General features: G+C 40.5%; 1 protein-coding gene across 1 annotated transcript in view; it reads left to right on the forward strand.

Moving 5' to 3' along the window:
* The window catches only part of LOC128536307 (AT-rich interactive domain-containing protein 1B-like), a 215798-nt gene that overhangs the window by 24857 nt on the left and 168059 nt on the right, over positions 1–22882 (forward strand). The window contains exon 2 of the mRNA XM_053510516.1: positions 7530–7724. Coding sequence (XP_053366491.1) covers positions 7530–7724 — 195 coding nt within the window. The remainder of the gene's footprint in view (positions 1–7529; positions 7725–22882) is intronic.

Below are 22882 nucleotides of genomic sequence, written 5' to 3' on the forward strand. Positions count from 1 at the left end.
TTGTGCAGTTTAATAAAATATCAAACATTAACATTTAACAAATATTCAATTAAGATCTGTTGAATGAGACTGGGGCAGCATGGGGTGGCTGGGTGCGGTACGGGGGGGCGTGGCAACCCACTGACGGTGGGCTCTAAACCGGATCCTCAGATCAGAAAATCAACAACTTAGAGCCTAACCCGCCTGAGCCACCGCTCCCACATCTTACATCTAATGTATTCGTGTAAGAAAAGTCGCTCGAGCACTTTGTTTTTATCCAAACTTCCACCTGGTATATAATGGAATGGTCATAATGAAACATGTTGTTCAGCACCTAGTGATCGTCTTATTATCCGCATTAAACGTGCCGTTATCACACACGGCCGGGTAACAGCACTGCGGTCTTTGGGGTCAAACGTGGTTATGTTTTTCATTTGTGTTAAAAAAATAGTAATGTGTTAAAATTTCTAGACCGCTCACCAGGGATCACTCGATGAGATATTATCATGATATCCAGAAACCGATTCAGTTTGTATTGCGATTCGGTTTGTACCATGATTTAATACATTTTTAATGAATAATGTTAATTTTTTCAGATTTCGTTACAATTCTAAAAAACATTTTTGCGAATAATTTGCTCCTACTACACACGATGCTGTGCCGCCGTCCGATGTGTGAAGTGTGGATAGTGTATACGCCACCTGTAGGATTGTAGAGGAACTGCAACATGATAATAGACATAAATAAAAAATAGATTTAGACAAAATAGACAAAACACAGATGTAAAAAAATATATTTGGACTCAGTGTCGCAATACATGTGTGTGTGTGTGTATATATATATATATATATATATATATATATATATATATATACACACACACACAAACAACAAACACACATTTATATATTTCTTTGTAACTAGGCAAGATTAAATACACAGATGCATTTATTTGATCTCAATATTTGATGCATCATGTATAACAGTGGTTAATGTCTCTCCATATACAGCCATCTGGCAATCAGGGGAAAAGTGGCCCTGTGTGTGTGTGTGTGTGTGTGTGTGTGTGTGTGTGTGTGTGTGTGTGTGTGTGTGTGTTGATTGAGCAGAGGACCAGCTTTCCTTGTTGATCATGTCCTTAAAAAGCAGAGAGCGAACATGCAGCCTGCCAGTTTGCTCAGTGCTGGGATGAACGGCCTCGTAAAAAAAAAAAGACACCCACTAAAATCTGATATACAATTAAGCCGCATTTCTGTAGAGTTCCAAATGGAATTATGATAATAACCGTTTGCAGATTACCATTTTAATGCTCATTTGATCTCAATATGCAGTCTGCTACCTCGTAATCTTCTTTTTTTTGTTTGCATCCAGTGTTTTCTTGTTCGCTGATTAACAACTTTGCGCATTAAAATGAACAGATTTAAAGCGTTTTGAAGTCGTAAAATCAGAGTCGAAACAACTCGGGGAAGCGATTTAATCAAATTTGGTGGCACATTCCTGACCTAATTTTGTAGTTTGTTGGATAATAGCTTTATTTTGCAATATACACGCAAGACTTTGAAACAGAGCGAGTTCATAAATTCAATTTGAGCTTTATTACTGCCTTATGTAGACCTACACTGAAACACAGCGTGCATGGCTTCCTTATTCAGGCAGAGCCGAGATCATCTTTATAATTTTGAGCTATGGCTTCCTGCTTCGGATTTATTCACTCCTAATCTGCTGAAATGCTTTCTTCGTTTCTCTTTTTTTTTGTTGTTGTTGTTGTATGAAGGTGTGCATTCGAGGTCGTTTATATCCCTGATGCTTATTTTAGTTACTCTGGGACATTGTAGTAGAGGAGACTGTTTTTCATATCCTGTTCATTTATGATTATTATTATTTATGTTTTTGTGATCTCACAAACGAAGCTGTTTTTTTCAACGATGGTAGATTTATTAAGCCTTAACAGTGGTTTTGTTGAGATGATCAAATAAACGTTTCAGCTTATAGACGCACTTTGGTCAAAAACTATTTTAAATAATTAATTAATAGTTTCAAACAGGGAGAAAGCGTCTATTAAAGTTCAGGTATGTATGTCAGGTCTGGTCACTAAGACATTCATCTTCTATACCACCTGTCCCAGGAGACTTAGGGCACAAGGTGGGGTTCACCATGGACAGGGTGCCAATCCGTCACATGGCACACACACACACACACACGGGTAATTTGGGAACGCCAATTAGTCTAATCTGCATGACTTTGGACTGTGGGAGGAAACTGGAGCACCAGCAGGAAACCCACCAAGCACAAGAATAACCTGCAAACTCCATGCACACAGACCAGAGGTGGAACTCGAACCCTGGAGGTACTAGGCGACAGCACTAACCGCTACACTACCACGTCACCGTCACTAAGACATCATCTATTAAGAAAGAAGGAAATATTTACCTACTGCATGAAAAACCTCTCAGGAGCACCTTTAACATCTAATTCAACAAAAGTGGTCCAGCAGATCCAGAAAACTCGGAAACGCATAAGATATAATCACAGATATCTATCTATTTATGCACGGCTACTTTACTACTTTACTATTCATGTTTCGCTAACAAACTGCGGGTGCTCTGGGTTCACCAGCGTTAGGGGGGGGGGGGAGGGGGGGGCATACGAGCCGGACACATCATGATGTTGTGTGCTGAAGTGGCAGTAGATTAGGTCTGGAAGATTAGGTTCCGTTTCTGCTTCCTTGTACTCCATCTCACATACTGTATCTTTGTATATCGTCTCTTTAACTACATACTGTAAATGTGAACAGAACCAAAATAAACTATTCTTTCTTTTGTAATTATAGCCTGTGTGTTGGTCGGGCCATTTAGACAGGAAATAGGGACGCGATTCCTCATTAATCTGGGGAAAAAAATCATTTCTGAATGACGGCGATTCACGTGCATGTTCTTCCCTGTGTTCACGTGTACACTTATTTACTCGACAACAATCCCAAATGCTATCAGTCACACTCATTGGTCACACACACACACACACACACAGCGTAAAACAAAACACCTTTAATTCACCAATCAGGCCAGAGATTAGCGAATGATTCAGTCGAACGTCTCGGTCACGTCTCTCGTCTCTCTTCCTCATGTGCAACTAGTCAGTTAGACTAGCGGTCCTCCAGGAAGCTAAAGTAGTCTTAATTTTTGTTTACTTGCATCTTATTGGCGTGCTAAAGTTGTATTTCCACCCTTTCTCTCTCTCTCTCACAAATTCATAACACTATCATTACCAGCCAATCAGAGGCTGAGGATGAAGACGACCTGTTTCTTTGTGCCTCTTTTTTAAAGTCTATCTCTAAACTCCATGTGCATTTTCCAACCCATTACTTGTTCTTCTGTTGCTCCGTTTAGCAGCTAATTTCTACTTTATGATCGCATTCGCTAGTTTAAATCTGTATCATTTTTACCAGCAAAAGTAAATGTCACACACACACACACACACACACACACACACACACACACACACACACACACACACACAATATATGGTACTGTCTGTAAAGAGACAGACGTGTACAGTTATAATTGGAATATACTGTAACGTAACCGTTATAATAAAAGTACATTAAGAGCAATAAAACTTTTGACAACAACAAATTTTATACTGTAATCTATTTACTTCACTTCAGACCATCTTACAAACTCTGTGACATTTACCATAAGCTAATAAAAATAATAACAACACACAACACATGTGGTATTGTCGCCTGGGTGTGCAGAACACATGTGTGGGTTCGATTCCCGGCCTCCCTAGATTCCCGTCTCTGTGTACATGGAGTTTGTATGTTCTCTCCCCGTGCTTGGTGGGTTTCCTCCGGGTCCTCTGGTTTCCTCCCACAGTCCAAAGACATGCAGATCAATCGAACTGGTGTTCCCTAAATTTAAAGTATGTGTACAGTGTGTGTGTGTGTGTGTGGGCTCTGCGACCCTGAAACAGGACAAAGTGATATAGATGATGAGTGAGAAAAGCGACTTTTTTTGTAAAATGAAAAAGTTTAATAAATTATATATTTTTTAATTGAGTGCGATGAATGTTTTGGTTGGAAAAAAAAGGGAATCTTGAGTTAATTATGATCTCAGTTCACATAAAAAAAGAATCTTACACTACTAAACTCTCTTACTGTAATGTGTGAAGCGTTCGGTCCTGGTGTCACTCTGGTACTGGAGCAGTAAGATTTGATTGTGTTCTTCTGGTTTGCTTGTACTTAACGTTTTTTTATTTATTTTTTGGCAGTGCTGTTCCTCTTGAGGACGTGCCGCTCTAACCGTGCCCCATATCACAGATGGCACCGTGCCCTGCATTCCTTCTTTCAGCAGCGCTGCCTTTCAGCTGGTGATACCTAAATAATTAATTGTGTTACACATCTGAATGGATTTTCAAAAACCGACTTTTATTCACTTGGCTGTCATGACTTCAGATTGTTTAGAGCTGGTGGATTAGGACCGTGCTACAGCATTGGTAATGTGTTAAAGCACTACAGCAGATGCAGAAAATCCTCGGCTGGGATTCACGGATGTACGGCCTTCTTTAAAAAACGTTTGTACCCTTCTGATGTTTTACCCTGCGGTACTAAGAGTCTCATCGCTGTTCTGTGCTTAAAGTCTTTTCTAAATGTCCATCACTTTCACACCTTCATTTACGAGAAATTTCATCACAAGTCCCGGTTTGACTAGAACGTCCCTCCTGTTTTAAAACGCTTAACTGTGTTCCACTTTGTAGCTGGGCAGCGCACTGGAGCGTCCGTGTGCCAGATGGACCAGGTCTTTAATTTAGCATTTGTCTGTCACTGTAATGCACTGTGATTTGGAAACCTGGGCTCGTATTCACAAAGCTTACTAGACTTCTCTCAGAGAGCTCCTATCTTAGCTTAAAAAGTCCTAGCTGGGAGTCCTAGACTAAAAGTGATTTGGGAAAATTCTCAGAAAATCTAAGAAAAGTACAGAAACCCTGTATCTTAGTGAGGGGGTGTGGGTGACCCCGTTGATGAGGATGATGCAACAATTCAAGGACTGTGATTGGTTGATAAAAAATCTGTAAAGGTTTTAAAATGCGCTCTTTGTGAAAATAGATTATATGATAATGGAATAGACAGTAAAATCATAATGTGTGTATATTAAAGAATTGTATAACCATGAATTCAGGTACTTTATACAAAGTTTTTGTTATAGACTAAATATCTTAAAGATAACTAAAACAGCTAAATGTTGAACTTTTAAAGCTTTTACCAGTTTACATGATTACAGGACAGTTTATTTAAGTTACACTTTTGGATGGTTCGTAGCCAACAGTCCAACAGGAGGGAAGTAAAAGAACAAGAAAACCAGATCGGACAGAAGAGCAGTGTTTACTTCCAGCTTTACGTTCAGTGAAAATATTTCTTCTTTCTGCCATTTAAAAGTCCTCCTCTCTACTCTTAACAAATTTTACCTTCCGAGCTGTTTTTAGCGCTAAGATGTTTCATGAATTATTTTTATCTTTACTAAGATTTCCTCCTAAATTTAAGAGAAAATTCTAAGAAAATGTCATAATTCTAGGAATTCTATTTTGTCACTAGGAGCAACTTTTAGATTTAAGACGCTTTGTGAATACGGGCCCAGGTTTCCAAAGTTTGTTTGTTTGTTTGTTTACTGATAATAATGTTACGTATTGCTAACAGATTAGTTTTGTGCAAGCTCTAAATGATCACACACTTTCCTTAAATATCAGTTTCTTAAATATTACTGTGTGCATGCCCTCTGGCGATATATATATATATATATTCAGTGCCTAGCTTTAGCATCACTGGGGTGGGAGTAGGACTGTGTAAAATCACAATACTTCTTATAGAATGACTAAAAAATATCTATTTTATTTTTGTCTAAATCATCAATATTGCCTGTAAATAATAAAAAAAAATTGCCAACTTATTTACGTCTCGAAGGTCGAGCCAGAGACTAAAGACAAAAACAAGCGAAGACGTTTATCAGTTTAGTTCCACGAGTGGGATGAGACCACAGCACCCACTGCACACCACATGTTCATGTCGCGCATCACGGCTCATGATCGCGAACACCTGAACCTGAGCCACGTTCATGCACCATGAGCTCCAGTATACAAGGTGTGTTTGTGCATCGAGTCTGTTGTAAGTAACATCGTTGTTGATTGTGGTATCCGGTCTAAGTGCATGTCTATTCCACCCGCGTCCACTTGTGTACGCGACACAGTCCCAGTCTTAGTGTATGTGTTCAAACTGGTTCGGATGATAATATAGCTTCTGTTAAATGTTTTCTTATTGATGTTTTGGCTACACTGTACATATTTAAAGTGGTTGATGGTTTATAGATGAATTTTTGCACAGTCATGAACCGGTAAATCTAAGTGTCTCATATTTTTTACCAACATAAGCTCCAGTAAAACTAATTATTATTACAGTGGAACCTTGGATTACAAGCATAATTCGTTCCGTAAAACAAAGCAAATTGTCCCATAAGAAATAATGGAAACTCAAAGTGTTCGTTCCACAGCCCAAAAAAATAAATACATAAAAATAATGAATACAAAATATAAAGTAAAAATAAAACAATTTAACCTGCACCTTACCCTAAAAAAAAAAATCTCGAAAGATAAGTGTTTCCCTTTATGCGTGCAGGCGCTGTGTGTGTGTGTGTGTGTGTGTGTGTGTGTGTGTGTGTGTGTGTGTGTGTATGTGTGTGTGTGTATATGCGTGATACATGATACTCGGTACTCGTGTACCAAGACTTGTTCGTTTTCCAAGTCAAAATTTATTAATAATCTTTGCTTGTCTTGCGGAACACTTGCTTTGTGTAAAACTAATAAAGTGAACTGACGATGAATGTAGTATTATTTGGCAGAAATGTTTCGTTGAGTAAGGCATGTGGGTGTTGCTCTGACCCTGATACGTGTTGGTGGATGATCTGTCCTTGAGTGCATTCAGAGCGTACCGGAGCTCCATCGGTCGTTAGGTCGGAAAAATCTAACAACGGAGGATTTTAAAAGCAGGAAAACGTTTCACAAAGTTGAAGATCACGATTAGTCTGCTTCACGGAATTGCACGTGGCATTCTTCGCGTGCACGGCGGGATTCCTCATATCGAGCGCAGGTATTGCTTAGGGACACAAGAAAAGCTTTGCACTGTGACTCTGACTGAAAAAGACAGTAAGAACAAATGCCATAAATCATCTGTGATCCTGCATGGTGGCGCACAGACATCACCTGACATAATCCACCCTGTCGTGGATTCCACACTTCGCCTGACAGATTAATGTTAACCTGACATGCCGGAATCTTCCTGTTGACTCACAGACTCATGATGGGGGGAGGTTTGGGGTTGTGGGGGGTGGGAGGGGGTGGGAGAGGGACCCTAAAAATAAATCTAATGCTCGTGTTGAATAAAAACGCTCCAGGCAGAAACTCTTTTTTTTTTATTCGGCTTTTCTTCATACTGTTTCTTCTCAGAGTCCTCGAGGTTTCAGAGTCGTTAGTAAACGCAGCGTCTCGTGCTTTGTCTCTTTCAGGTGGGTTCTATGGACTTCATGGTGATGAAGCGCTCCCAGATGTACGGGATGAGCAGTAGCCCGTACCCTCAGCAGCAGCAAGGTGTCCCTTATCCCAGTCAGCCCTACGGATCTCCTTCTACACACAGATACCCGATGACCATGCAGGGCAGAGGACAAATCGGCATGGGTGCGATGCCATATCCTCAACAACAGGTACGCTTTGATTCATTTCATTCGTGTTAAATTAATAATCTTTACACTGTAGCTCTTCTGAAGGATCTACTCTGGTCAAAAAGGTGGTGATTAGTTCTCCATAACGGCGACCCTGAGCGTGAGTCCGGGTGTTTCTCAACTCACAGACTCTCAGTGCGCAAACGAAGGGTTTGACAGAAACGTGGGACAAACGTTTTACTCTTAACGTTTTACTCCTAACGTTTTGAAACACGAGATTTAAGATTCAAGGATTTTTATTTGTCACATAAGTACCTGGTTGTACAAGTACAACAGCAGATAAAAAAAAGACTAAAGAATAAGTATGTGCCGTATATACAAAATAGAAAATAAGTCTAAGGAAACAATATATAAATTGATATAAATATATACAATATAATATAAATATAAAATCATAAAGAATTTTGTTGTAAAAATATGAAACCAGCAAACATGAGACTGTGTGCTGAATTTGTCGGTCATTGGTGAGGTTAAATGTTTATTGCCCTTATAGTCTGATGGTAAAGGCTACTATTCAGATCTTCACTAAATTATCTCTAATAAAAACAATCGGAAAATCGCTTTGTCCTGTATTCAGGGTGGCGGAGGGCGGAGCCTATCCCAGGAGATTTAGGACACAAGGCGGGGTACACCCTGGACAGGGGGCCGATTCATCACAGGGCACGCACATACACATATACACACACACACACACACACACACACACACACACACACACACTACAGGCAATTTGGGAATGCCAGTTAGCCTAATCTGCGTGTTTTTGGACGGTGGGAGGAAACCGGAGAACCCGGAGGGAACCCACCTAGCACGGGGAGAACATGCAAACTCCATTTTAGAATTTTTTTCTATTTTGTAATGGGGGAAAAACTTCAGGACAAAGACGTGTCTCAGAAACATGAAAACTTGAACTCGAACCTACTGTAACATTACAGGATAAAATAATTGCTATCGTACTGAACATAACATTTTAATTGCCGTGATGTGAGAGGATGTGCCGTCTAACAACATACTTCGTTGTGTTATGTTCCCTCCATATAATATGATTTTTTATTTTATTTTTTTACAAGAAGGATGTTATCAGCGCGAATCTTGTTCTTTGTCCATGCCTACTCGAGAGACCGTTCATTTGCATGTAACTCATACTATAATTTAGATGATCATCCCGTCACTCAGACAACAGGGGACCATTTTTTTTCTTCCTGCCTTTACATAAGTGAAGTGGAGCAGAAACATTGACATATGCTATACATCTCATGCACACTGCTCGGGAGGTTGGCCTGTCAGGGTTTTTTTTATTTATTTTATTATATATTTTTTGTTCTTGATGTTTCACGTCCTGTTTGGCCTGCCTGGCCCGCTGAAGATGTCTGGGTTATTCTGAGCCTCGCTCCGTGTCCCCCTGCCACGCTTGCTATATTTAGCCGGGCTTGTTGCTCATAGATTTAATGTGTCTCCGGAGAGCTGTTGGCACACGAGGCCTCCGGCTCATGAGAAAACCTGACCTCTCATAATCCCAACAAAAACGCCAGGAAGTGGAAACTGTGAAACTGTGAAAAACTAGGAGAAGCTAAAAGGAACGCGATCCCGCGCACACAGTCAGCTTAAGGAACATTAGTGTAGCGTGTGGTTTATCCAGCAGTTTGGCACGAGACTGGTGCTGTTTTTGGAATAATGTCAATGTTTGCTTACTCAAGTCAGTATTTGGCGTCTGTCCCTCGGGAGGATTATCGTTGCATCTCTGATTAATGTTAGACCTCTAATGAATGATATTTTGGCTTTGACTGGATCGAGCGCTTGGCAGGGTTCTCGAGGTTCTCCTCTGATCTTCACAAAGGTTGCTCCAGGCTGTCATTTGGCATCGGTTTGTTTCATTTAAATTCAGTAAGACTGGATTCCTGGAGGAAAAAATCAACTCGTGCACCATTGTCTTACCGTTTAGCGTGTTTAAAGGAACGCTTATCGTGAACGAGGTCGCGCCGCAGACGTACAAAGTCATTAGTTAAATTTGTTTTGTTATTTTTACATTATTATATTTTTACATTAGCGCCATCGATATGAAGCGGAATCAAGATACAAAAAAACAAAAAAAAACACTGTCAGTCCTATGAAAAGACGAGCTTGAGCGCTCGAGGGAATTTATTCAAATTGAGTCTGGTGAGAAATAGATGCGGTAGCGCTGTGCACGGGTGTGTGTGTGTGTGTGTGTGTGTGTGTGTGTGTGTGTGTGTGCTCCGTTTCGTACCTTCACACCACTCGGACCTGCAAGACCGGATTACGTCAATGGCATCTGATGATGACCCCGCTGACCTCCCTGCTGTTGTCATCTGCTGCCTGCTGGGTGTGTGCGCGTGATTGTGTGTGTGTGTGTGTGTGTGTCCTCATCTTCAGCAGGGACACAGCTAAGAAAAGACACACACAAAGACAAAGCTAGACACTCAGACACCGAATGCAAATTTCCTCTTCAAAGCCGTAATTTATACAGTAGCTTTGGAGTAAGAAGGTTTAGCGCTGAGGCTAGCTCGGAGGAGAAATGTATGTGCGGAAAAGCTTTGAAAGTAACACAGCTGAATAATCAACCGGAAGGTCATGTATTTACGGGTAGGAGTGGAAAATGTAACAAAACATCAAAAACATTTCCGCAAAATCTGATGCATGACGTATTGTTTTTCTAACGTGTTTAACTCTTTCTATTCCCGCAAAACGCCGTACACGTGCAGAAGAAGCACGATCTAATCCACTTTAACTAGGTAGGACTTTAACCCAGCCGGATTAGGAATGAATGAATCTGTGACGTCCGTGACCTTCGTTACCGTGGTTAGTCTCACTGAAGTCTCACTGAAGTCTCACTGAAGTCTCACTGAAGTCTCACTGATCGCAGAAAAACAAAAGCAGGAATACAGAATAAAATGACTGTAATTACATCCAAAAGCTAAAAAATTTGCCTTTAAGAAGTTTAATCTAAAATTGGATTTTCATTCTGCTTTCTCTGTTTTGTCACTAAACCGTTTCAGTTTATAAGCGTACAGTAGGTAGTGACATGTAGCCAAACACTGAACACCATACACGTGTTGCTGAGAATCATCACGCTCATGTCATTATGAAATTATTGTTTTCTCTTTTAATTCTATGTTTTGTTTTGTGTTAAAACATAATAAAAATGTTCTGATCCTAGCGGGTCTCAGTATCAGACAAATACAACCTCAGACCAACGACAATATAAGGTTTTTTACCGCGTCGTTATTCTCTTATCAGACACTAGACGTGGTCACGACTTTGTCCGTGTGGAATTTAATTGCACGCTCATAAACATATTTTAAGAAAATGTACAGCGCCACCTGTTGAATTTTGAAATGAACAAAAATTTTGACGTTACCATGAAGTGTGCGGATCGATGGTGAGATATCACGTTTGTTAAGTAGATCTCGATTTTACAATCATAAGCACACTTTAAAAAAATGCACAGCGCCATCTGTTGAATTTTAAACTTAACTAATGATTTTTTTAAGGTCGATTAATTTGATGATATAAGGCCGTTATCATTTAAATTTAAAAGTAGTATATTTTCTCTTCCCATGAGTCGATTGCAATTAAACAAACCCGATATGTTACCCCAAGTTTGGCTAAATACACCTGTGAAAACCCCATTCAAATTCATTCAGTAGTTTTTGCGTGATGCGTGCACAAACAGACAGACGAAAAATTTCTAAAAAGCATCTTGATGTGTTCTATTACTCATCTTGCTGTGTGTGTCCCTAAACTATTTTTCCGCAAATATCATCAATGTACAGACACACACACACACACACTTTACAGTTTAATTATGTGTATAGATTAAGCCAAAAAGAAAAAAAAATCACGTGGGCAACACTAAGTACCAATTCTATATCAGTAAAGGAGTTCCTGGGAGGCCGGCGTTTCAGACATGAATCAGACAGAGAGTGCGATCACGGCGCTGAGACAACGTTTTATCCTGATGCTGTCCAAGCTCTAGTGAGACACTGGGACATGTGCATTAGTGTATCAGGGGATTATATAGAGACATAAAGGGAGTTTTTACTCTCAGAGCTAACAGAGTCCTGTTATTCTGTACAATCAAAAATCCCGTTTTGACTTGAACACCCGTCGTATTTAATTATGTTGATAATTGCAGTAACTTGAACAGACAGAGCTCGCTATCAGAAAATGGTTTCTTGCTGTATGTATTTTATTGCTGCCTGAAGGATTAGTGTGTTTAAATCACCACTTCGCTTTAAGTTTTCAGAATAGAGAAAACTAATTTCACACACACACACACACACACACACACACACACACACACACACACACACACACAGGTCATTCAACTACTGACATTTATGGTGAGAAAAGCTGAGCTGTGTAAAAGGAAATCGCGATGGGAGACACCGAGGCGGTTCTGTACTGTACTGTAGGTCTCGGGTGGTGTTGAGCTCCGAGCCCGAGGAGGCTTCCGAGCCGCAGGCTTCTACACGTATTTCTTGGAAGTAAAAACGTTCCGTCGAGCTGTAGGAATGTCCAAAACCCATCGAAGTTGGTGACATTCAATAAACACGGACTTTCTTTGTTCTTCAAGCTTTATGTCTGATTGCTTGCATTAACCGTTCGTTCCAAATAATAGAATAATTTATTCGTACTTGGTTACATGCCTAGCACAGTCGTATTTCTATTTGACGTCTATAATAAGAAACAGTGCGTGGAGGAAGAGGAAAGATGAAACAAGTGTTAGACGACGTAAATGACTTGTTCTTGTGAGGAACCAGCACGGTCTCACGCTTCCTAACTCGTACAGCTTGTGTTTGTGCGAAACGTTGTGAAGATAGCGGTCACGGTCGGGTCAGAGCGATCGTTCGTCCCATTTCCTACGTATCAATATAAGAATCTCGCCATCCGCCCCGCTGTAAACCGAGCCGCCGGACTGAGGACGGCGTTCTGTCCTTATCCCAGGCTCTTAGCGCGGAATCTTCAGAACATCACACTCGATTAGACCATCGCCAGTTTCTCTCCCTTTCTCATTAATTTTTGCTTCATGCGTAAGAAGTATACAAGCACCAACCATGCAGTCATCTACGGAGAGCAAATTAGGCCTTGGGCAAATTTTTAAGATCCGCGGAATTAGATAAATGTCTGGTTTGTGTGTGTGTGTGTGTGTGTGTGTGTGTGTCAGAACGATCAGGAAATGGAGAGCAAACAGAAGGGAAGCAACATGAGCGCCGGCGCTGATGACAGGAGCCGGGCTCTTTGTTTGGAAGTGGAATGAACTTGAAAGCAAAAGGCCTGCCAAATCCAGTGCAATTTCCTGTGATGTCAATGTTGGCAGACAGAAAGGAAAAAGAATTTGAAGGCAACATTAGCGTTTGATGTGCGGAGAAGAGAGAGACGGCCTGTGAAATGAAAGAGGGAAAATGTGTCAACAAGCCAGGAAAGGGACCATTACTGGCTGCTGCTGATTCTTTCTCGCCCGTTCGCCGAAGTTAATAGAATCCGACCATTACGCAGGAGTGGGAACGTCGTGTTGTTCTCCGCTGTTCTTGTACAATAACAGCTCGGGCCATTTTAGTTTGATTCTCTTGGAGTCTGCAGGATGAGGCCATCATTGATGGGTTTTTATTGAAAGGAAACCTGTGAGTGTGTTTGTGTACAGTTTATTTATTTATTTATTTTTTCTTTCTCTACAAGTGTGACCTTAAAGAGTCACGGTACCGGGTTCTTCGCTCTTATGAAAACACTCAGAGGCGCCAAAAACACACAGACGTCTGACGTTCTGTTTAAAGAAACACACTGTGTGGTTTCATAATTGCTTAAATAACAGAATTGATTGCGTTGCTTTTTCCCATGAAGTTTACAGTAGCCCTGGACCCTGGGCCTATTGGGGCATTTAAAGACCCCCGATTAAGATATTAATTCATATCATTTGTTATTTTATGCAATGCGATTGCTCTACAACAATCAATATTTAGTTTGAAGTCCTTTATTGTTTAAAACCGGTTGGATCCGGCTGGGTATGGAGTCAGACAGATGTCTGCGTTACTCTGGTGTCACTCCCTCGATCTGTGCCTCCTCGATCACTTCCTGAAGATCATGTACAGCAGATGGTTTAGTGACCGCTCCTGCCTTCTTGGAGGTCCTACAGGTCCTATACGGAGGTCCATGCTCCTACAGTTCTCTATAGGGTTTAGGACTGGAGATGACCCAGGCCACGCCTCCAGAAGCTCCACACACCCCTCGCACATGGGCAGTTCTTAACTAGTTAATTAGTCTAGTTAATTAGCATAACTCATCATCCAGATAAAACTTATTAGTGACATCACCTGTTTTGTGCACAGGAAGAACTATAATACATATAATACATGGTGTCTTAATACTTTTGGTCATCACTCTAAATTCAAAGCTAGACTAGTTAACTAATAGGCAACAAAAAATGTACTAATTAGAAAAAATTGTAAACCTCTAGTGTGCATATCGCACAAGCTACTTTTAAAAAAGACATTAAATTAGACTCCTGCCCACCTGTACGCCTACTTCTTCATGCAATATGCAATTATCTAATGAGCCAATCATGTGGCAGCAGCACAGTGCATGAAATCGTGCAGATACAGGTCAAGAGCCCCAAATTTATGTTCACATCCATTATCAGAATGGTGAAGAAATGTCATCTCAGTGACTTTAACCATAGTGTGTGTGTGTGTGTGTGTGTGTGTGTGTGTGTCTGGGTGCCAGACAGGCTGCTTCGAGTTTTTCAGAAACTGCCGAGAAAATCTCATGGTGTTTTTTACACACAGCATCCTTTAGAGTTTACACAGAGTGATGCGGGAAAAAAGTCCAGTGAGTGGCAGCTCAGCATCATGCGGATGAGAAAGGTCAGAGCAGAATAACCAGACTGGTTCGAGACTTTCAGGAAGGCTGTGGTTCCTCAAAGAACTCTTTAGAACCACGCTGAGCAGAAAGGCATCTCAGAACACTTCAAAGCTTCGAGACGGAGGGGTTACATCAGCAGACGACCAACACACTGGGTTTGATGTGAGCATTAACTGAAGGTGTTGACATGGATCTGCACGATCTGATGCCTGGTGCCACCACCAGATGATCGGCTGATTGGATAGGTCCAGAAATGAGTGAATGAGTGTGGGTGAGAAAGCCAAAGAGATTCCTAAACAGTTAAAACTGCAGATGTTCTGAGCTGAGAAATAAGAAGTAGATAAGCTGATAAGGACGTGCGTAGTCTTGAAACTGGAGTTTAACTGGAGCACTTCATTCCAGAATAGGTGAAGTTTCAGCATTATTAAATGCTAAAAAAAAAAATAATAAACCCTGTTTTGGCTGTATTGACTCGTCCTCGTTTCTATGTGACTTTTTAATACCTTGGATTTCTCTCAGTAAAGTTCTTCACCTGTGTGTGGAAAAAGCATGATGCATTTATTAGAAGCTGAAAGAGTGTCTGTAGTCATTCACTGGAGATTTCCCATTTAATGATATTACTGTTTTCAAGTATTAACTTTACTTTATTAGTTTTCGTGTGATATGCTTCACTAGGTGTATTTTATTTTAATGGCACTAATAATATTTAATATTAAAACCGACAGATGAATTCACCTAAATTTAGAAAGACGTATCCATGTGTAATTCTTATTTATTGGGTTTATTCTATACCCAAATTATACTACAGTGATACAGTGAATGATGCTGCTCGCTCGTGATTGGTCAGAAATGACTTTAAACAAAAAATGTAATGTATATTAAAATGTATACAGTATGTACAGTATAATGTAATAATGTAAATGTTTCATTCAGTTGGTCATCTTCTATACCACTTTATCCTGTACACTACACACACTTTTGGGGGTTAGTCTAATCTGCATGTCTTTGGACGGTGGGAGGGAACCAGAAAACCCAGAGGAAACCCATCAAGCACGGGGAGAACGTACAAACTCCATGCACACACACGGACCCAATGCGGGAATTGAACCCTCAACCCTGGAGGTGTGAGGCCACAGTGCTGACCACTAACATTTACGTTTTTTTTTTCCTTTTTTTTTTTTTTTTTACAATTTTTAACAATTGGAATGACAAGATGACTTGATTAAGATGATTTCAAAACGAGAAGTCAGTGAAAAATATGAAACTTTTAAAAGGTAACATTTATTTCCTTATTTAAAAGGGACAGTTTAGGTCGTTATAACTCTCCCTGCCCTGTACAAAGTGAAGTTTGTCACCCAGAACTATTATGTGGCTAATTGGGGCCAAATCTCACAACCCTCATTCCATGTAAATATGGACACTGAGCTAAATCTAAGCTGTTGGTATCATTCAACATAATGGTGTATTTAGTACTAATTCAGCTTATTTCTTTTCCTGGGAATAGCCAACTGGCTACTTCCGGTTAGCTATACAACTATAATAATTAACACAAAATATAAAGTATCAGACTGATAGAAAGAGAGAAAATGGATCTTTAACCTCTCTAATGAGACTTGCTTTTGCTTTACACGCGCAAAAAAATATGTTTTACACACACACGGGGTCACAGTGTTATAGTAAACAGTACATGCATGCACGGATGTTGATTATACCAGTAAGAGACGAGCACTAAGACCCAGCAGGGGAGACGATTACCCACAGTTCTGCAGCACGAGAGAGAGAGAAAACATTGGCTCAGTTGTGATCACGTGATGCTCGGCGTCAATACAAGAAGCGCATGCGTGATACATGATACTCGGTACTCGTAAACCAAGACTTGTTCGTTTTGCAAGTCAAAACTTATTAAAAATCTTTGCTCGTCTTGCGGGACGCTCGCGATCCGAGGTTTCACTGTAATAGTATTTACCTCAATTTTAAATTAGGCCAGAACTAAAAAAAAATCCACACTTTGGAGCCTTTAAACATTTGACCAGTCAGAAGACATAACAATGCAATAGCTAACAGACAAAATAGTTACTAAATCTACAGATATACAGAAACGAACTAAACTAAAAACAATATTACATTCAGAAATACATGCTTGTCATTTAAAAGTGTAACAGCAGGTCCTTGTTATCCTATAACAGCATGAGCATTGAGTTTTATTCTTTACTTAACCTACCAGACATTATATCGTACACATCATAGACCTTTATTGGTGTAGTTAAAGTTTTGGACATTGATGTCAATAACACGGGGCTCCAGATGGTGACTGCGACTGTCCCTTTCACAAAGAAATCAAAAAGGCATGCAGCGATCTTCACTCCTCTGTCTTTAGACTCTCTCCCTCCAGTGTCCGCCCGCCTGGCACCAGAGCAGTGAAGTCAATTGCAGAACAAATGGAGAAATTAATTTAACATTTCATTTGGTATGTTTTAAAACTCAATATAGTTAAATTTACAAATTATGTAATATATTTCCTTTTTTTTTTTTTTTTTTTTAAACTTGGCAGTTTATTAAACTTGGACTCGCCATGCTAATATTTTCAGATATTTCTAGCAAAGCACAACTGAATAAGTTTCTTGTACCCATGGCTCAAGTTTATATCCGAGTGGCTACTGTACTGTACATGACTTCACCTGTTTGACTCCTAAATATTTTTTGGGATGTTTGTCTGGAGCCTTAAACCATGTAAAATAAATACACTATATGGACTAAAGTATTTGTCCAAACCTGTTAATTATTGAATTCAGGTATTTAAATCGATCAGGTCCGTCATCCCCAGTGAAGGAATCTTACCGTTTCAAAATACCAAGACATCTTGGAGAATACTTTTATAAACTTTGTGGCGACAGTTTGTTGAAGGTCCTTTTCTATTCCCATGTGACTCCGCCCCAGTGCACAAAGCGAGGACTGGAAGGGATTAAAGCTGCAAAAGGAAAGGGGGACGACTCGGTATTGAAGTGTGTGTGTGTTTGGATAGAATGTCACTGCAGGTTTGAACAAACACTTTGGTCCATATAGTGCATGTGTAACCACATTGTTATAAACAGGTTCCTACAGAGCTGTGTTTAATGCTTAAGCCTTTTAAATATACTTTATAAACAGCTTGTTTTGGTCCACTGGTCCAGTAAATGTGGATGAAATGATTCAACTGATGCAAAAATGCCCCCTTGCTTTGGGGTATAAATCTCAGCATCACCACTAACTCTTTAATCCACCTTACGAATAAAACGAAAAGGTTAGAGTTGGACAACGTGAGGCTGTAAAAAGTTTATTTTTTCCCCCTTTTAGTTAAATGCAGTTTCTCTCCTGAGTTGTTGTTGTTTCTGGTAACTAAGGGAACTTCTGTTGCTGCCTTTTATGGGGATGTGGTTATTAAAATAACATTCCTTCCACATAGATAGCAAACCCTGTGAAACGCTGTACAGATAACGCTGCCCGCCTTCTGCTTTCAAACCATAATAATTCCATTAAAGACTAAAAAGTTGTTTGGCAGCGCTGTGAACTCGTGTTGTCGTTATTTTTATAATAGGGTGTCATTATGAGCCTTAATCCAAGCCGCAAATTATAAGGTGTGGTGTTCGACTAGCAAAACCTGGCCACAAAAATGCTGATTGCACGAGGGTGATTAGGACGGATCCAGCGCAGGAATGGGCCTGGAGTGAGCCGTTCCCGTCCCTGTGCGTCTGGTAATGTACCGTAGGGTTGTGTTAAAGGGAGTATCGCATTACTGATGGACTCCTGATGTATGCAAGACCGGAGTGTGTGATAGTTATAACGGAGGTAAAACTCAATATAGTTAATAGATGTACTGTAGGTTAATTCAGGATGTTTAGATATTAGAGCGATAGGTTAGTGAGTAAGAAGGAAGAAAGAATAGTGAACTGAATGATTATCACTCATCAATCATAATCGTTATAATCATCTGTGTTTAATGATCTCAAATCAAAACTGCTTTTATTTTACGTAATTCCATTCATGAGCTTTACACACCAAGCCATAAATATTAATATTTTCTCATGTTGGAGCAATAAATTCTGATCAGGTAAACATACACACACACACACACACACACACACACAGGCGGTGTGAAATGCACCCTTATGTTCTGGTGTTGTGTTTAGTGCTGAAATCTCCAAGCAAATACTGTATGATCTGCTTCATTTAAATAATGAAAAAGAAAAAGAGACGCAGTTGTTTAAACGCTGCATTTTTGTTGTGGTGAGACAGTTTTCTTGCTTTATGATTTGAATACACAAATTCTTCTTCTTATTAATATTATTATTGGGGAAACCCTGGTGCTGTTTGTTCAGTGTGGATATAATTAGCTCTGAAGTGTCTTAACGTACGTGAACCTCGTCCAGCATCACCTTCTACACAGGAGCAGAGCGAGTGTCACGGGTACGAAGGTGGTGCGCTTTACACTGATTTACTGTAAGATGTAGCATGTCTGTTCTGTCAGTTAAAACCACAAATGTTACGACACACACGTTCACACCTTGGGGCGATTCTGCATAACCAATCCTCCCTCCAGCATGTGTTCAGATAGGGGGCGGAGCCTTTCGACAAACACAGACGGCCAAAACACAGTAATCAGTGCTGATTTTATTATTTATTTTTATGTTTTACATATAATACAGAAAGTTTATGCAACTTGCCAGTGACCGATCTTTCTTCGTAAAATAAATTCAAGCTGATAACTTCAGCCGTTTTGAAAAGATGATTTATATGTGCCCTATTTTTCAGCATTATACTGTCTATAATCACATGAGTTATTTACATTTTAAATTTCTTTAAGTATTAATACTATAATTGGTGTAAGATTCTAGAAGCTTATGACCTGCAAAAGTCTTTTGCTCAAACTAAAGCATTCCGTGCAAAATTGAGACTTTTTAAAAAAAAAAAACAGATTTTTCAAAAAAATCTGTAGTGTCCGTAACCATGTCAAACTCATGTTGCAATATCTTAACAATTTAGCATTTTAGAACAATACACTTTTTTCAGGTTCATGTCTTTTCATGTGAGATCTAAATTGGCCAAGTTTCATCTAAATGACTGTTAAGATCATTGAAAGATCTAAATTTGACAAAAGTTACGGACACTACACCTAGGTGAGACACTAAATGAGAAACGATGACTAGCCTGTAGCTCAGGACGGACCCCAGGACCCTGCAGCTGTGCCCCTTGAGGACTTTGAATGATTTGCATGTCAGTCTTTAGATGATCTTTAACACAGGACTGTTTGTTAGTCCGGTCCTTCGAGACTGAAAAAGTCTGCGTTCAGGATCAGAAGCAGAAATCCTCTCTCCCGCAGCTCCTGTATTCAAACTTGTCCGAGGAAATGGTCTGTATTTTAACACATGACTTTTAACCCCTTCTGCTTGCTCTTGGCCTTGGAGTGAGGTCAGGAGTTTAATGGGGAAAACATTTGAAGCGGTGGCACTAAAACCGGAGCCTCGGCAAAAGAGCCGGCGCATTTTAGAGCACATTAACCCTCGGCACCTCGGCGGCCTCCGCTGAAAAACGAAAAACGCCGAGCGTGAAAATGATGAAAAAGAAAAAGGCCATTGGAGAGCAGAGTGCTGTCGTTTGTTGCCATTGATTGGACCGTGTAAATGGCACGCTGGCCTTGATGCATCAGAGTGCTGAGTTAACAGAGCTAAGCACCGGGCTGGTGAAGAGGCAGTGATGTGGCCATAACAGAGACTTTTGATTAAAGGCGAGCCATTATTAGATGAAGAGCAGAGCTAAAATTAGGTCTCTGGTTCTACTCAGAGGTTAAAGTTGACTCGTTTTAACGGGGTTCCTGCTGCTCATTTGTTTATCTTTGAAGCATTTTTTCCCGAGTGAACGGTGCCACTGAATAGCTGACACATTTATGAGAAAACCTGACCTGAAAAAAAATGTAATAATAATAAAAAAACACCACCCCAGAACCCCCTCGCTGTGCGCCGTGTGTCGGTGTGATCCTGCCCCACTTGCATCATGATAGCAGCATTTTTCTCCACAGTCCTGTTCCCCTTTCATACATATTAAAATTGTTTTTCTCTCACGCGCAGATGATTTTTATTTTGTATTTTTTGAGGCCGCTGCTCGTGACAGAGCGGTGAGCTGTGCGTGCTGGGGAAACGCTGTCCCACTTAACGCTGCAGCCGCGTCTCTTGTTAACATGCCGGCGTGCTCGCCCGTGCCCGTGCCGTCTCTTTGTTTGATGAAGCTCTCCAAGGGCAGCTCATTCTTGAAGTGTCAAGTGGCGTGTGTGTGTGTGTGTGTGTGTGTGTGGGGAAAGGAGATCAAACATGCCAGTCTGGGCTCAGCCACCTCACACCAGCAGAGATGTAATCTCTGTCTGCGTTTAATCGGGAGCGGGGGCTGTTTATTGTCACGTCGGGCCGCGTCTCATTCAGGTGTCCGTGTGATGCAGGTTTAAAAAGGACGACGTTTTCCACCGAAGGATCCACTCACGGAACTGTTTCTATTTTGTTTTTTTTTATCTTAACCTGAGCATTAAAAGTTACTTCTAAACGTAAAAAAAAAAGTAGAAAATGATTTGGAGATACGTTGCAGAAGCATAACGGACATTTTGACAGCTGTGTGACGAAATTCCGAGTTTCTCTCCAGACTGACTGGTTTTACTTCTGTCTGTAATAAAACCGCTCCATGACCTTTGCAGGAAGATCACTACACACAAAGTCTTTCATCAAGTTGAGTATCAATATTGTCTTTGTTTTTATTGTCTCGTATTTGTTTACGGTGTGTGTTTAGCTCTGATTCTCAGCAGGTAAGCCTACAATACTGATGCTAATACGCTGCTCTATAGTCCTGTCATGCCTGTTTAGGCTGTTTAATTCTCCAGCATCTCTCCGGTTGGCCGGGTCCGTATGTCATTCCGAGAGGGAGCCGGTCCGACACGCAGCGGGCCGTGGTGCTCGATACGAAAAGTATAAGAATGCTGTCTCTGCTCATTGGGCCAGTCAATTTACAAGCACAGCAACTCCACCCTTCATACACACAATCACACCAGGACACACACGCCACGGTGTGGTGTCGCCTTGAACCCGAGATGCATCACAGCCCTTATCCAGATCGACTTTCTTACCCTTTATCTTATTATACATTTGAGCAGTTGAGGATTAAAGTCCTCGAGGATTAAGAGCCCAAAAGTGGCAACGTGGTGGTGCTGGAGTTTGAACCTGGGACCTTCTGATCAGCAGTCCAATGCCTTCACCACTTATTTCGTATTTCTTTCCCTGACGTTATTGGGACCCACTTGTCAGCTCTGCACCTGCATCCATGATGATGAGCCGAGTTGGAAGCGCGTCCGTCACCTGGGCGGTGAAGTGAGTGTTCATTTGGAGTCGACCCTCCCACTGGGTCAGTCATTGTCATTACACAACAGAAATATGAGTGCTGGAAGCTCCAGACTTGTGCTATTGGCTGGATCTTCTCCATTGGTTGATTTTCATACATGTCTTTTTTTTTTACTTTCCTTCATTTGGGTTAACGGTCATCAGTTCAGTTATTTTGGTTATCGGTCATAAGTGGAACAAAATCGTCCAGTATACAGGTACTGTACATAAAAAAAAAAATCAAAATAGCCAACAAGGCTTGTTAATATCGGAACAGATAAAAGTGTTTACGGATGATGGGGATTAATCGTGTCTCAGAATGTCCAGAAGGGACGACTGGCCGTTTTTAAATTTCCTGATCCCTGTTAGTTATTCTGAGACATGATTAATCCCAATCATCATTAAATCCCCATCATAAGTAAATACTTATATCTATTCAGATTTTATCGAAATGTATCTGATGTTTAGAAATGGCCAGTAGAAATCACCTTTTCAGAATATCCCAGAATACGGATCACTGACGTTTAATAGGGATCATGACGGTTTGAGGAGTCGTTGATGTTTCAGGAAAAAACAATCACTGAATTTGCAGAATAGTGAGTGAGGATCACAGATGTTTAGGATTAGCTAATAGGGATGTATTTAGAAATAGCCAATAAGTATCACTGAATTTGTAGAATAGCTCATTTTTAGTGGTTAGCACTGTCACCTCGCACCTCCAGGGTCTGGGTTCGATTCCCATCTCTGTGTGCGTGGAGTTTGCATGTTCTCCCTGTGCTTGGTGGGTTTCCTCCCGCAGTCCAAAGAGTAGCTAATAGAAATCAGTGATGTTGCAGAACAGCTACTACAGATGTTTAGGAATAGTTAGCAGGA

This window comes from Clarias gariepinus, chromosome 13, assembly GCF_024256425.1.
Source record: "Clarias gariepinus isolate MV-2021 ecotype Netherlands chromosome 13, CGAR_prim_01v2, whole genome shotgun sequence".
Classification (NCBI taxonomy): Eukaryota; Metazoa; Chordata; class Actinopteri; order Siluriformes; family Clariidae; genus Clarias; species Clarias gariepinus.